This window comes from Triturus cristatus, chromosome 9 (assembly GCF_964204655.1).
Source record: "Triturus cristatus chromosome 9, aTriCri1.1, whole genome shotgun sequence".
Lineage (NCBI taxonomy): Eukaryota > Metazoa > Chordata > Amphibia > Caudata > Salamandridae > Triturus > Triturus cristatus.
In genome coordinates, this window is record NC_140592.1 from 518,330,944 (window position 1) to 518,347,301 (window position 16,358).

At 41.6% G+C, this 16,358-nt stretch overlaps 1 protein-coding gene across 2 annotated transcripts in view; it reads right to left on the bottom strand.

Moving 5' to 3' along the window:
* SPTBN2 (spectrin beta, non-erythrocytic 2) overlaps nt 1-16,358 on the bottom strand; it is a 935,599-nt gene that overhangs the window by 701,033 nt on the left and 218,208 nt on the right. For both annotated transcript variants that reach the window (XM_085625501.1, XM_085625502.1), the window contains exon 2: nt 6,464-6,995. In XM_085625501.1, the coding sequence (XP_085481627.1) occupies nt 6,464-6,620 (157 nt within the window). In that variant the 5' untranslated portion in view covers nt 6,621-6,995. The remainder of the gene's footprint in view (nt 1-6,463; nt 6,996-16,358) is intronic.

Here is a 16,358-nt window from a genome sequence, read left to right on the forward strand (position 1 = left end):
GGGTGATGCTCAATTATGCATGGGACTTGCCAGTTATGTTCTTGGAACTGCTTAAAGATGCCACATGGGGTAGTTCAGGCATGTTAGATGCTGCCTCCAAATATGGAAACAGTACCACGGAGGTGACCCCCTTTGCTGGTCCGCATCACGCAAATGTGGGCACAGAACTGCCCCTCATATTCTATATGTGACTTCCAGGGAGTAAAATCTTTTTGGTTTAAGGACCTTCAACTCTAGTCTCACAAAAAATATTAGTCTCATGCACTCCTTAAAAAACATCGTCAAATCCAAGGTAAAACCATTGAAAATTGCATTTTCATCTAACTCGTGAAACTGCCAGCAGGGAAAATCCTTCGGACTCCTGTCAATCAATCTTGCTCCTTGTTTACTTCAACGCTTTCATCCACGAGTCTCTACTTTTCTAAAGTCTGGTGCTGTCAGAGGCAAAATCGTGGAACAGAGACATTTTAAGGCATGGGAGAAGTGCCCCTGGCCCAGGGCTTCAGTTATTTAGCCCCCCTCCCCCCCCTACCCCATAGAGTCAACTTTGTTATGCAGAGTATTGCCTGAGGACCTTGAATAATTCTTAAAGAGATTGATTTAAATACTGTTTCCCTTTAATTTATTTTTAATGTAGGTGATGTGTGAGATTCTATTATATACATTTTGCACAGAAATGCTGTGCTCATGTTTAATGCAACATCCATAAAAAAAGTTTCCTAACAGGACCTCACATATGAGAAATGGGAGGGGTCACAAAGATTATTTGCAGTAATATTAGTGAGGTCCAACTGTTTTACAATATTGACTATCCCTGAATATTAAACAAACATATTTCGAATTTGGACCAGTGTGCTTGTGCACTGTCAGTGACCTAGCCAAAGAAAGAATGAAAGAGCTGAAATTGGATTATAAATTCAAAGCTGTTCCGAACAGGGCCCCCAAGATCCTTAAGATGTCCCTGTAGAAGCATACAATGCACCAACACCAAAGTCCTGGTTACACCCGGAGAATTCACATCCAATCTGCCACACTAAACAAAGCACCAGGCAGAGTTGTTCCTTTTTCACAAAATGTTCATCTTTTTATTAGATTCAAAATTCATTTCCTTGGCATTTCTGGAAGCAAATAAACACACTGCCTGGTCTGCGGCATACATATTGGACAAAGTTCTCTACATTTTGGACTATAATGTCTCTTACCTATTCTTCATGCAAACTTTAATGTGACTAACCAGGAGTTATTACTATGAAGCCCGCAATGCACTTTGAGGACAAGCTCCTTGATCCGTTTTCTCTCTTCTTATAAAATCTGTGTAAAGAATCCACACCAAAAACACCATCCAAACCCATCCTTTTCAATACATATAAGCAGTCACTCGAAATTTTGAAGGATGGCGACCTTTGGGGTCTGCATTTTCCAATAGGAGGATGAGGCGAAAGTCTACCTTAGGAACTCAACCCACAAAGACACACAATCCCTAAAACAATAAAGAGTTCCATTCTGGATGACGCACAACATTTGTATGGAAATCAAAAGTTTTTCTTTCAAATCTGTGAAACAACAATTTTTTTCACAACTCACTCAAAACACTCCAACAAATTCAATCAGGACTGAACATGCACACTTTTCATCAACGGTCTCCCTTCCAACGCCATATATCATACTAGTTCCAAAGGATTCCTGCTTGAGTCCTTCACCACACTCCACTTGTGTGTCAAATAGTTTGCTAAAAGGGAATTCACATTCACCTACTCAACATCAACATATCTGCTCCCTGCTACCCTATTTTGGCTTCTGCTCTGCAGTAGAAGTTCTAATTGAGGAGTATATCAAACGTGTGCACCTCTAAGAGGGAAGGTGGACACCCGCATCTGAAGGCCTTTCTTTCTGCATGCTGCTGCACGCCAGCCTTGCTGACTCAGAAAGATGCAACAACGTCACTGCAGTGCTGAAGGAATTCTGCCTCCTTGCCTGGGAAGCAAGAATCAACAGGCCTGCCTGTTTTACAACATACTCATGCCTACCCAGCGGGTCTTCTTAACATGTGAGTGCTCTAGAGGCCCCAGAAGCCAAGGCACCTGTAAACTGGAAATATCAAATATTCAGGTCTAAACAAGCAATCAAAGAACCCTTTTCAAGTGCGTTATCTTCAACTTTGAGTTCTCTTCTACCAAAGTATAATTTCAACCCACCATCCTTGTCTTCGGTATCATCCTAAAACCCTTCTTCTTACACATCTTTTTAAATGTAATGTATGCTTCCCTACTATTGAACTGCTGCAGGCACACCACTTCCTCAACTGGCCTTTTCACTCTCCTCTCATTGCCCTTGTGTCTACATACAGAATGGCATGTTTTTTAATGTTTCATCCATTGGACAGTCCTTAGGGTGTATTTATACCCCTCAGATGGACAGTGAATTGATCTTCCTCTCACTTCCATCTTGTTTGATGTAAAGTTCTCTGATACCTCTGTGGTTTTGCCACATAGTATAACATTTTTCAATAACTACTTTTAGTGACTTCCACAGCTGTTAATATATTTGTTGAATTTCATAACAAAACTAACGCTATCGCTTATGAAGGTTCCCTTTTATGTCAAGTAAAAAATTAGCTTTCGCTCTATGTTATTTTTCAGCTGATGCAACTAAAATACTCTGTCCGTGTATGTGAAAAATAATGAAGGACTTCTAATCCATCTCATTTTCGCTAACCAACTCTTCTGTAATCTAAATAAAAGAGGAATATTTTCTTTGCCAAGTCAGCCGAAATTCAGCCACATCTCTCTTGGCATCAAAGAACTAATACTGTTTTATATTGCAATGCATTAGATTAAACCCTTACAGAACCCGCTGCATACTCAAAAGAACGTTTACGATTCCAACGAACGTTTACGATTCCAACCTTTTCTTTTCTTGCGAGATTACAAACATATATGAAAAAAATTCCAAATAAAATTCCTAATTCATCTCTGCCTACTACCGTCTGCAATACAGATTTTTTTTGGAGCTCCTGTTTCACTGAATGATGTCCTCGCATTTTTGCAGCCAATAAAGGCTACTATGTAGCTATGTACTATGTTTTCTGTGAGCATCAGTCATATCTCATATACCCATGGCCTCTAGCTGTCCCTTATTAATGCTTCTTTTCGACAAGGCCGCTGTCCCAACTCTTATGGTGATTGCCATATGTTCAATTTGAAGAAACGTACTCTGGGCGCAATATTATGGTCAACTTTCTGACCTAACATGGGTTTGGCATCTCTGGGCAAGCTCCTAGACAGATAAGCAGACAATTAAATCTTCAGGTTTTCATTTTACTAATCCAACGTTTATAAGTGATGCAGCACCAACACGGCTGTATGTTTTCAGCAGAGTCCACCATTTTCATAGATTAACATCTTGTATGCCTTGTACTCTTTTGGTCCAGCGTCCTGGAGTAGTTCTCGTCTTTGCGGGCAGAATGCGTGTGATGGGTACAGATAGTATCCTCCTGTTGGAATCCTCTCGCCATGACCTGAGGCATGCACCTGGGGCCATTCTTGGCTCCCACAATTTTAAATGTCTTGGGGGGCATCTCAATTAAACTGAACGATTGTCTTACAAGGTGTCATTTTTGGACCATGCTCACTGCTTGCGTGCGGATTCAATTCTGCCTGTACTGAATCTATGGGCTTCTGAAGCCTGACGGCTTTACACCGAAGAAGCCATGCATATTGTTAAAATATATTCAGATCAGCTATCCCCATTAAGACTCTATTTCCCCGATGCACTTAAAGAAAATGAAATGCTATCTTATGGGTATACTGCAATCCAAATTCAATTTTGAAACTGCAAGACAATGGGGTAGGTCGTTTAAAGAGCGGTCCCCGGTGCCCGGACTCCCTGGAGACACACGTATGCAAAACATTACATACTGATTTGTCTGAGTGGGACAGATCCCACCCTAGGCTTGTCATTATACAGACTGCTGAGTTTCATCTAACCCTCTTTACCAGGAAAGGGAGTTGCTTATTTCTTTGGTCAGTGAATGACTTTGCATACAGAGAGCACTTCAAACGGAATTGTTTCAAGGATCATGGAAAAGAAATTACAAATAATATGTACAGAGTGATTGCTGCTTGAAAAAGGGGCTGGATTGAGTGCAGGTGGTAAGGTCCCCTGCAGAAGCGTGAGGCTCACATGTGGAGCGAAGGTGCTCATGCAGATATGAGGGGAATTCATACTCAATGTAAAGCAAGTTTGTGGGGCCTCTGCTGCATGGAGACACTAGCCTATGCAATATAATGAAGATAGCTTTGTAGTAAACACTAAGCAAAGGAGGTACAGAACAATCAAGAGACAGTCCAACAGGATAAAGAGAAAGTATGTCATGAATACGTCAAAAATGAAATACATGTTACCACAAATACTTTGAAGGTGTGTAAAGTCACAGCTTTCTTGCCTTCTGTAACTGCATTCGATGACACGTTGACCCTTTAGCAAAACGTGATGCTTTAGAAATGAAAAAAATCTAATCATTTCTGCTGTTGGGTATTACCCTGTGGTTACTAAAGAGATATCAGTGTCTTAATATTATTCGATTCTAGCCTTCAACTTTTATAAAAAATATCTTCCAGTCCCTCACTTCTCCCTCGGCACTTGGTCCTTCTCTAATTTTGCTTAACTAGTTCCCACTTGGTCCTAAGATTGGAACCGGGTTCTTCCTCTGGCACTACTCCAGTTTGTGACACTTTCCTTGCCCTGCTCTCAGTCTGTGATACTCCCTCCGGCATTCTTCATGCTCTTTAACCTGGTGTTAGTCCCTTCACCTGGGCCCATATTTACGAGGCCCTTGTGCTGCGTTGCATCACTTCCTGTGACGCAACGGCGGCCCAAAGCACAAAATAGTATTTATGAAGCCACGCAAAGCCACTTTGCAAGGCTTTGAATGGCCTCATAAGTGTGGAATAAGGCAAAGCACTGCAAATCGCTGAGTTGCTTCACTCTGTGCTAGGGAGGTGTGCCTTAGGGGTTGCGGCTGGTGTTTACACGCAACTCCCATGGATTTGGCACAATGCCAGATTTACGAGACTTTTTAAACCTGGGGGAAACCTTACGCCTCCTCAGTGGAGGCGCAACGAGGAGAAATATCACTATTTAGCCCCTTTTTTTCTCTTTCCATGTGTACTGCATTCTGCAGCACACACAGATGGAGGAAAAGCCTCCCAGGATTATTTTTGTGCAGGAAGGTGCCCCTTCCTGCACAAAAATAATCCTGCATGTAACGCAGACACCCTTGCACCATAGTGCAAGGGTGGCTGTGTTGTCACTAGGGTGCTGAAACGGCGCAGGGGGAAAGGACAGGAATGCACCGTATGCTATAGATACGGCACATTTCTTCCCTTTCCCTTTGTCACAGGGCAGTGCAACAAGGTGACTTGCTGCGGTGCCCTGTGCCAAAATCTTGAGAAAGTAGCCCCCCTGGTTTCTGATATTATTTTTTTATTTTTTATTATTGTGTTTATTACATTTCAAATTACATAAAACATGAACAAAAATACATATACATTAAAACAAAAACAGATCACACAGACCATAATCAATTATGGAACACCAAAAGTTGAAATGTGACATAATAGCAGGCAGGGGGAGGAGGGAAAAAATAAGAAATTCACAATTGGCGCCTCGACGAGGGAACTTAGTTACGCTCAAGGCAATATATAATAAAGAGGCATCATGGGCAGACATACACAGATACATGACAGTGTCAAATCCTCAGCAAGAATACATCAGGGCTTTAGACAATAAATGAGTACAGCAAGTCTACTTTAAGCAACTGACTCGTCTTCAGATGTTTGCTTAGCCAGGCGGTATTGAGCATACAAACCCCAGAAGCTCTTAGGGCGGTTACCACGTTCGGAGCATTTCGTTATAAACATCTGATTGGGTGTTGCAATAAATCATATACCGCTCCCATTCTGCAATAGTAGGTACAGGACCCCTCATCCATCGCATCGCCAGCCGGCGCTTTGCTAATAGAAGGCCCATCGCCACAAGTTTCCGCACATTTTTACGGAGGTGTTTAGTGTACCCCAGGAGTGCCAGCATAGGATCCGGTATGAGGGTGATCCCAATTATGTCAGACAAGACCTGGAATATCCTACCCCAATAGGCTTCTATCTGAGGGCACTGCCAAGCCAGATGAAAGAACCCAGCCCCCCGCACACCACAACGCTCACAATGATCAGAGTATTCCTGATATTATTCCTGCTTTTTTACTCTAGTTGTGTCTGTCCCCTTAACCCCCAGTCATATTACATCCAGCATTTAATCTGAAAATATGTAATTCCCCTATGGCTTGTGATGTTACCTTTGGTCTTTCTGTCCCTGTTTCTTTGCTTATGCTTGTTTATTAGCCCAGACCCATAAGAATTGTGTCTGACCTTTGAATTGGGCCCGATATCAAAGATTTGGTACTCACCCGCCAGCGCCTTGATGCGGGAGCGCTCAAAGAGGCGAGCCGAGCTGTTCTCATTGTCCCACTCCTCGTCTGCCAGCTCCCAGCGGTTGTTGATGTCATTGTACTGCTGCTGAATCTCCAGGCTGTCGTAATCCGTAGGCGACAGTGGGCTGCTCATTGTAGTGGTGAAGGGAGGCACCACTCCTCATCCAAATTCAAGCAAAATCTGGGGGCAGCTGCTTCTCAACCTACTACAGAGCTCTTCTCCAAATACAGACTGGACCTGTGCACTCCGATTCCTCTCTGAATGTAGAACTGCACACAGAATTGAATCCGTAGTGAGGCCTTCTACCACTTCAGACCAGTCCTGGGAGCCACAGTGCTTTAGCCAATCAAAGTCAGGGATGGTGCCGCCTCATTGTGCACTGTAGTATATCATCTGTGTGAGACCCAACACTAATGGCGGATACTTCATTTGGGTAGGAAATGACATCAAACAGGCGGTGACCTTTCATCCAAAAAGATCTGAGCAGGATGGAGCACTTCACTTAACCTGAAAGAGAAAAAAGCGTGTTATAATGGGGGAATCATTTGTTATTGCCACTATGTTACTGTTATGCAAAAATATAAATTGATACTATTCAGCAGTTACACAACGAACACCAAAAACGTTAACCATATGTGTTAAATGAAATATTTGTTAAGAACATATTTATGACCAAGAATAAATAGAGAAGTGAACTTGGGGTAAGGCACATTGGTGTCCAACCACAATTAGTAGTTGAAATATCGATGTAGATTTATAACGACCTCATTGTATCAACTACTTCGATATCATCAAGATAAGTAGAGATGGAGCTAAATATAGTGAATCCATACCCTACCAGATTCTGCAGGTGGTGTGAGATGCAGGGAAGTGGGTGTTGTTTCAAGCATGAGGTGCTTCTGCGACCATAGAAGATTTCTTTGTGGGACAGTGCAATGTGATTCTTTCGAAGAAGGATCAGTGAGATCAATCCAAGTTACTCTCAAGACATTTTCACTTGGATGTAAGAGTGGTGCACAAGAAAGGAAGGGAGGAAGATAGCTAAATTTGTCTCCGTACGATTGGTGCTAGTCAATAGCAGACCAGTGGAGGTCTGAAAGAGCAACCAGATTATCTCACTTGGTCGAGGTTTCTATTGAAATAGGATATTATTGCCTTTTATTAAGCTTGTAGTGCATGTGGGGGTTTTCAGTACTCACACCCAATCATCAGCTAACATACACAGTGGGGCAACAAGAGGGAAAGGACACGAGGGTCTAGAATGTTTTCGAAGAGGACTTTAGCAGAGCGGGTGACAGACCGAATAACCCGTTTAGGCAAGGATCCTAAATGGTTTATCTCTCAATAAGACAAAAGGATGAGGAGGGTCTTGTTGTTGTAAGGGTTCTTCTCGAACAACTGTTACTTTAAAGAGGAACTGAGCCACCTTGTGGCGGGCCATTTTTAGCCCAAAGTGAAACGTTATAAACATTTTGGAAGTGGTCATACAGGTCATGCTCTTGGAAATTCTGAGATTTTTTACTGATAATCCCTATTACTCCTACTCATATTCCCCACTGCCACTGTCCTTGCAAAATGAGGTGGATCTGCCATCAAGGAAGTAAACCCTGTTGCGCCTTCCTATTTTAATATTCCCAGTGAATGTGTTCCAGATTAAAAAATATGTCATTGTCTAAAGGACTATGGTACAGGGCACTTACTACAGGCGGGCAATGTTAGGCTTTCACCTATGACACCAGTATCTTGTGACACCAGAGTGCTACGAGATGTTCCAAATATGACTGCAATGCCAAGCGAGGATAGCAAAATGCCACTTTGTCCAGGCTTCCAAAAATCTTACTCTGCCAAGCTCTAGTTAAAAACAGAGGAGACCCATGTTTAGCTAACTGAGTGGATAAATGGTATTCAAACTCCTGAGAATATACTAAAGTAGTCACCCAGCAAAACACCATACTCTTCAGCAAAGATGGCCGCCTTACTCTTAAACTCACTGTCCTTCCACCGCTACAATAAGCTCAACTTGGTTATACATCACAATATGAACTCCCGAAATATCGCTCTTCAGATACAGCGTGATTACAACATCAATTCCTACAATATCATCACAGTAAGTGCAGATTTACTATTAGTAACTCTACCACTACAATAGTTCAGGAATCAATTTTACAGTCTCAATATATTCGTAGGTCGATAACGTGAGTGCAGTACTGTGTTACAACACCTTCAAACTGAGGCAAACAATAAACTAGGTCGATATTCAAAAGATACAATCTACTTCATGGAAATTAAGGTTTGCAACCTGGCCACAAGCCCCAAATGGTACTACCTAGCTCTACATTTGCCTGAAAGGTTTTGGGTGCTCCAAGTACCAACACAACCCTCTGAAAATAAAGAATAAGTTACAATTCTTCCTCTGAAGAAGAAGAAGGATACAAAGTTAGAAGAACAGACCCTTGTAACCTATTGGAAGGAGGACAACACCTTACAATTAAAAGAAGGATCCTGACCTCAGTACCAAATCTTCCTACCATACCACAAGAAAAAAAACTGTTGTTTTTGATGAAAAAACTGCCAAAGGTAATAAAACGTCAGAGGACAAGACATTCAAATTCACTCTCAAATGTCTCAAAGCGGGAGACTATAGTAGCTATTATAATAGTAACTTGCATTTTACATCTAGTCTCCATACGGTATGTCTGCCATTTCTTGAGTGCTGTACACAACAGGTGAAATAACCCAACACGATGGTATCGAATTATCAAAAGGTAAGTCAGCCTTGCTGGGATTTGAGCTCATGGCCTGCGAATGACAATATACCCTAAACATGGGAAGGATTGTAGAGGGGCTAAGAAAATCCATAGATTTCTGGAACACAGTGGCACTATCGCTGATCGGATGTGTGGCTCTGGCAGAGATGGTTTTGATGCCACAATGTTTGTATCATCTTCTCAGTGACGAAGGTGTGGCTCGCTGAACCATCCTGAACTTAAGTCAATTGCCCTGTGGACCTGAATAGAGGCACCTAGAGAAAATTCCCAGGAATAGGTTGAACCCCCTGGAAAACGCCTGTAAGGGTTAATTATAGACGAGTAGAGATGGAGACCTCCTGGACCATCAGACTGCTGAACGTAACTGTTACTTTTCCGGGAGAGAGGTCCTATTTCAGAATCAACTTCCAGACCGATAGTGTCACACTCTGGCAAATGTGATTGGTGATCCTTGGAACTGCTGTGAGAAGTGGACAAGACAGGAAAGGGGAACTTATTCTGGAACAATCTGCAACCCTCTCAGGAGAGGGAACCCACAGATCTTTGCCAACGAATAACTGCAAATCAATGGAGCGGGAAGAATAGGAATACATTCAGAGGAGACATCCCATGAAAATCTCAAAACACCCTCTCTTACTTCTGACATCAGGACAACATATGTCGATGCTCCAAGGGCCAGGGCCACAGGACTACTTGGGATCCCAGTGTCATTCATATCTCAATCCGCTGGCCAGTGTCATTAACATCTCAGTCCGCAGGCCAGTGTCATTCACATCTCAGTCCGCTGGCATCTTATGTGATTAAGACCAGGGAAATAGGGGTAGAAACTAAAGGAAGCCTACCAGGACACCATTGCAGTACTGCCAGACTGAGCTTGAAATAAGTAACCACCCCATGAAATCCTGATATTAAGTCTCTCTAACGTGCGGTTAAGAGCTCCAGCCACGGTGGCGGATTGAGTCTGGCACATTCCTTAATGAAAACCAATGTGACATTAGATCCTTGCCCACAGCACTGCAATACTGCTGGAGCAGAGTTTTCTTTTAGAAAATTCTGGGGCTTTTGAAGCTCTGGCATGTCTATGCGTTTTATTAATTTTATTAATAATTAACAATTAATTATTTGTCTTGTGCAAGTATGTTTCACTAATCAACCCGTTTGTCCTAACACAAGAGAAAGTTACATGAGGGTTAGCTTATTTGTGCTGTTCATGTATTTACAATAACGTGCAAGTTTTCATGTTTAAACGTTGCTGTGTGCTATTTATTTTGAGCACAAAACGCTGTTAGGATTAATGCTTTTTATGTCGCAAAGCTAGATAAATGCATACACATAAGGGTATTAGTGGGGTTAACACTGTTTAATCATTATGTTGTATTAACGTTGTTTTTATTTCTTTTAAATTGAGATGGTCTATTGTGGCCTATGGAGGCCTAATCCATGATGGCTGATTTGTGAGCCTGGCCTCGAGTAAATATTTCTGTGATGTGGCAAGAGAGACCCCTGCTAGAAAAAGGTTGAAGACAACTGACCATAGTCCTTCTATGAAATTTTCCATGAGGACGGCAGCAGCTTTGGGTGTACTCCAAGAAAAGTGAAAGTGTCCTTGGCTTTCTCAAAGGACAAAGGAGCCTTAGAGGGAAACTCTGAACTGTGGCTCGATGGCCGAGGAGGAATCGGATTAAAAGTGTTACATGTTTTATTTCCTTGGTTCCTGTTCCGTAGTTTATGCCTTGTGACTTTTCCTGAGCGGAGATTTCCAGATGTAGCAAAGCTACATTTCTTCCTTCTCGTTCTGCTCGGTGATACAGTTTATTCAGCCAATTTTATGTGTGTTTCTATTGTATTTTCCATTATAAAAACTGTTAGTTTAGGGAGGGCTCTCCCCACTCTTTTGGCCGCCTTCACGCGTTGCTGAGGTCCGATGCTGAGGACTCCGTCCTGAGAGACTTTACCGAGAGACTGGTCCTGACTCGTTCTGACACTTAGTTAGAATAGGTAACTATGAGAAATGATTTATTCTGATTGATTTTACTTTGACTAATTTTAGATAAAGCAATATAACTTTTAAACATGGTGTTGAATATTCTTTCTTGTCAATTATTGTGTACATTTTTGATTATTGTTGTATAGATTATAAAGTATGTTTAGGGACAACCACTATAATCAGGTCCTATCGCTTAGATATAGATGCAGGGTGGTTTAGGAGTTTTCTTCCCACAGGTTTATTGCTGGTAGAGTATTTGAGCGTATGTTAGTGAAATGGGCCCTAGCGTATGATGAATGTATGTGCGTGTAACTGTGAGATTACTCTATCTGTGGTAGTGAGCATATTTTTGATACCCTGATCTCTATCAATTTCTCTGGTAGCAGAGGATGGTTGTAGATGGTTGTCTTGATCTGATAAGATAAGATTGCTTGTATATTGGCTTATTGATTATTGATTTATTTTGATGTTGTTGGTATATGTACTAATACTATATGTTGGAGTCGTGATGTTGAGTTATATGTAGTGCTTCTGGAATTTGGAAGCTGTGGAAGCAGTTCCGTAGTAGGGCAGAGAAGGTGTATATGCTGCTCTCGGGAAAGACGGGATTGTAAGGAATTACGTGTGACAATTGAAGTTGCGCGTTCACATTGTCTGGGTTCGGAATCAGTGACATCGTCGTATGTTACTATTAGATATTTCTGGTATATAAGGAGTGTGTATCGTAGTAAAGGTTATCTATGAAACTCTGGTCTTAAGTCCCAGGGATCTGTAAGGATTGCCGTTAAAGCTTATCGCGGGAGGAGTAATAGGTATTCTCTGAGCTTGTTTGAGGAACTGGGCAGAGGTAAGCTGCTTAGTTGTTGAGTTATAATTCTGTACAGAGACAGGTTGTGCTGTTCTCGAGAAGCAGGATTCTGTGTGCATGTACTATATTTTTCTCGTGTGAATGTGCGTGAATGCATATACATTTATTGACTGTAAGACTCTTTGGATAAGTCCTAGAGGAAACAGTTATGCGATGTATGAAAGTTGTTGATTCTTGAGAAATAGACTCTCTTTACTATTCTATGGTTAGCGAAGCAGACAATGGAGATGTTTTTATGTTGTAACTAATAGATTCTGTAGAAGTTTTGACACACGAAGTCTACTGAGAGTTTTGTAAAGGAGGGGTAGACGAGTGACAGAGACAGGAGACAGAGACTGCAGCGACTATTGACGTCAGAAGGTCCGCGCACTGATTGGATAGTGGATCAGAATAGGGTTCGCGCTGGGATTGGTGCGTTAGTGTGAGTCGCACAGGGATTGGAAGAGCTGTTTAGTGACGTAAACGCTCCAGGATTGGTGCGTTAGTGTGAGTCGCGCTGCTATTGGTTGAGAAACTCGTATTGTATAATTATAATACGGAAAGAGTAGAGAGTTTGATAAGCGCTTGCTAAAATGTATTACCAAGAAGAGAAAAAGAAAAAGACGTTTTTTGGAAAAGTTAAAAAGTGGTTTACCAAGGATAAAGAGGTTAAAACGAGAGAGGGTGAGTTGTTACCTCCAGCGAAAACACCTGCATCCTTCATGGCTGTGAAATATGGATTGCATACTTGTATATGGTTGCAGAATTGGGTTAAGTATACTAAAGAAGATGGTGTTCTAGCATTTCCAGAACATGGTTCATTTAATTTGGCCGTGTTGAGAAACTTACGGGAAAAGATGTTATGCTTAGACCCGAAGCCGAGACCCACACAGTTCGAGGCTTTAGTGGAATGGGAAGAGGAAGTTCATGACCGAGAAAAGCAAAGGTCTGGAGGGTATTATAGGTACATGTTTGGGAGGAGACATGATCGTGAAACACATCATGATCGAATGAAAAGATGGCGAGATGCTTGTATGTCAGAGGGATTATATCCAATGAGAACAGTTGAAGCTTCTGCTCCTTCGACAGAAAGAGCTTCTGAGTCGGATATGAGAAGATATGGAGAATATGAGGATGAGGTCTTAAATGACATGATTTACAAGAGACCACCTCCATATAGAACAGAACCAGATGAGAGTACACCAGTTGTTTCTCCGATAAGAGATACAGTTGAGAAAGAAAAAATGACACCTGAATCAAGAGGTAGTAGTTCTTTCAGGGAGAGAGAGAATCGAGGTAGTGAGGAAAATGCTAGAAAATTAGCAAAGACGACAACAGAACTGGCTGAGAAAATTAGGGAGTTAACGAAGAATCTGGAAGCTGTTACGGTGCCTGTAACAATAGGTCCAGTTATGCCTGTGTTTGACAAACAGAGAGCAGGTGAAAATGGATTGGTAATTCCATATATTGCAAATGAATCGACAAATTCAGTTGGTCCTTCAGGAGATTCAGAAAAAAGAACAGGGAGAAGTGACCTGAGACAAACCAGACATGACACATGTAGTGAACTATTGGATGTCAGTGAACCTAGTTGTTCAGGGATGCCGATTTTAGAACCGCAGAAAAAAGTGGTTCCAGTGAGAAAAACTGCTGAAATAACAGTTGACGATTTAAATGATTGGATGAAGGTTCTACAGAAAAAGGACAAGGATTCACAAGTTATTGATGTGGTTAAGTTACGTATAGAATTAGAAGAGCTTGTGACAGGAACAGTTCCAACAGAAATCTTGAAGAGTCATCATGATGGTAAATTAATGTTTATGTGCAAGAGCATAACATGGAGAGCAAGAAATACTCATGATAGACTAAGAGCAATAGCAAATGAGCAAGGAGTTGACATTGATAGAGTAAAGGCTTTGCAGAAAACGTACAGGATGGATTTCACTGAGAAAGACATTGAGAATTTGAATACTTCTGGTAGAACAGGACAGATTAAAGAAATGGTGGCATTACTGCGTAGATGGGGTGATGTTGAAAAGTGGAAGGATAGGTGGTATAAGAAAAGAGAGGAATCTGAGGATAGAACAACTTATTCAGCATTTCCAGTGAGAGAGAAAGAAAAACCAGTGGAGAATTATCCTATGAGAGAAATACCTGGAGGAGGATATGTACATGTTCCATGGACCAGACAGGATATTTTATCATTTACGAATGATTTCCCTCGATTGAGAGAAAAGCCCGTCGAGTGGTATAGGCAGGTAGATAGGTTTGTGAAATTGTCAAAAGTGCTGTGGGTTGACCTGAATAGTCTGTTTGATATAATTGTTCCAGCAGACTTGTGGACTGAGTGTAAAATAGTTGTGAGTTGGCCTACTGAGGAATATCCAAGAGATTCAAGAACAGGGGCACCAGATCCAGAAGTGATGAGGAAGTATGATCAGGTGATGGTATACCTGAAGAGTAAAGTTCCTCCAAAAGAGACAGACTGGGTTAAGATAGATCGAACACAACAGGAAGCAAAAGAATCAGTTCATGCTTTTTACGAGAGGCTGATACTGGCTTTTAAACAATTCAGTGGAGATGAACACCTGGGTGACAAGGATTTGAGTCATTTTGTATACAGATTTGTATATGGTCTTAGACCTGAAATTGGTGAGAGAATTCGTGAACACACAGTGGATTGGCAGAGTAAAAAAGTAGATGAGATTTTGAGACATGCAAAATATTTCAGTGATGAAATTGAAGCAAAACAGAGAAAGCTGAAAGAGAAAGCAATGTGGGCACAAGTGAAAGTTGCGGAAAGACAGGAAGCACAGTTAGTGGAACAGGCAAATAATCCAGGAAATAATGGAGGAAATAGACCGAGATTTGCAGGAAAAGGAAGGGGAAGTCTTGAGGAAGCCAAAAAGAAGTTCCCTTGCCACAACTGTGGCCAGCTGGGACATTGGAGATCTGAATGTCCTAATCCACCATTAGTGAATAATGAGGGTAAATCCTTAAATCAACAGGTGCAGAATGATGGGAATAACCAGCAGCAACAACAGCAGAAAGTTGTGAGACAGCAGCAGAGTCAAGAGCCAAAACCGCCCTTACCGCAGAATAAAGGGGTACAAAAGTACAATCAGGACTCAGGATTCTTCAATGATGAGCAGGTAAACAAACCGAGACGTACTAACAAAGTACAGCAGTACTTGTTAAAGAGTGAAGGGAGTGAGTCTGAGGGTGATTATTGACGGTGCCGAGGAGAGGAAGAAGAGTGCATACTTGGTGCAACTCTAGAAATAGACCAGGCAGGACCATTTGTGGATGGGAAAATAAATGAGGAGAGTGTTACTTTTTTGGTAGACACAGGTGCAACAAGATCAACTGTCAGGTCAACAGATGTTAAAAATCTTCCTCTCTCGGATGAAGCAATCCAAGTAGTTGGTGTAGCCAATACACAGATCAGAACACGTCTTACTGAACCAGTAAGAGTACAGATAGGGAAATTTTCAGACATGCACAGATTTATTGTCTGTGATACGAGTCCAGTGAACCTGTTAGGTAGGGACCTATTGTGTAAAATGAATTGCACAATTTTTTGTACACCAGATGGAATAGCTTTTGAGACACCAGATGATGATGTTTTCTCCCGAATGACTCTAGAGAATAGAGAAAATGAGTTAATTGGTGCATTTCCAGTGTTCAATCCGGAAGATTTGCCTCAAGTGCTGAGAGACACAGTGAAAAGAGCAGTTTGGGATTTTACAGGAGAGGATGTGGGATTGATGAATAATGTAGATCCAGTGAAAATTGCAGTGAAAGAGGGAATTACATATCCTAACATTCCTCAGTACAAAATGACACCAGAAATAATTGAAGGGATAACTCCTATAATTGAGAAAATGATTCAGCAGGGAGTTCTGAGAGAACTATTGAGTAGTCCGTGTAATTCACCGATAATGGGACTGAAAAAGCCCAATGGCAAGTTCAGGATCGTGCAAGATCTGAGAAAAGTTAATCAAATTGTGGTGGCATGTTGTCCTATTGTGCCAAATCCATCAGTGATTCTGTATCAAATTCCACATGATGCTGAGTGGTATACAGTGATTGATTTATGTCATGCGTTCTTTTCAATTCCATTGCATCATGACAGCCAGCCGATTTTTGCATTTAGGTTTGGCCAGCGTATCTTAGCATGGTGTCGTATCCCACAGGGGTATACGGAGAGTCCTTCGATATTTAATCAGTTATTGAAGAAATCGTTGGAAAGTCTGATCATGCCTGAG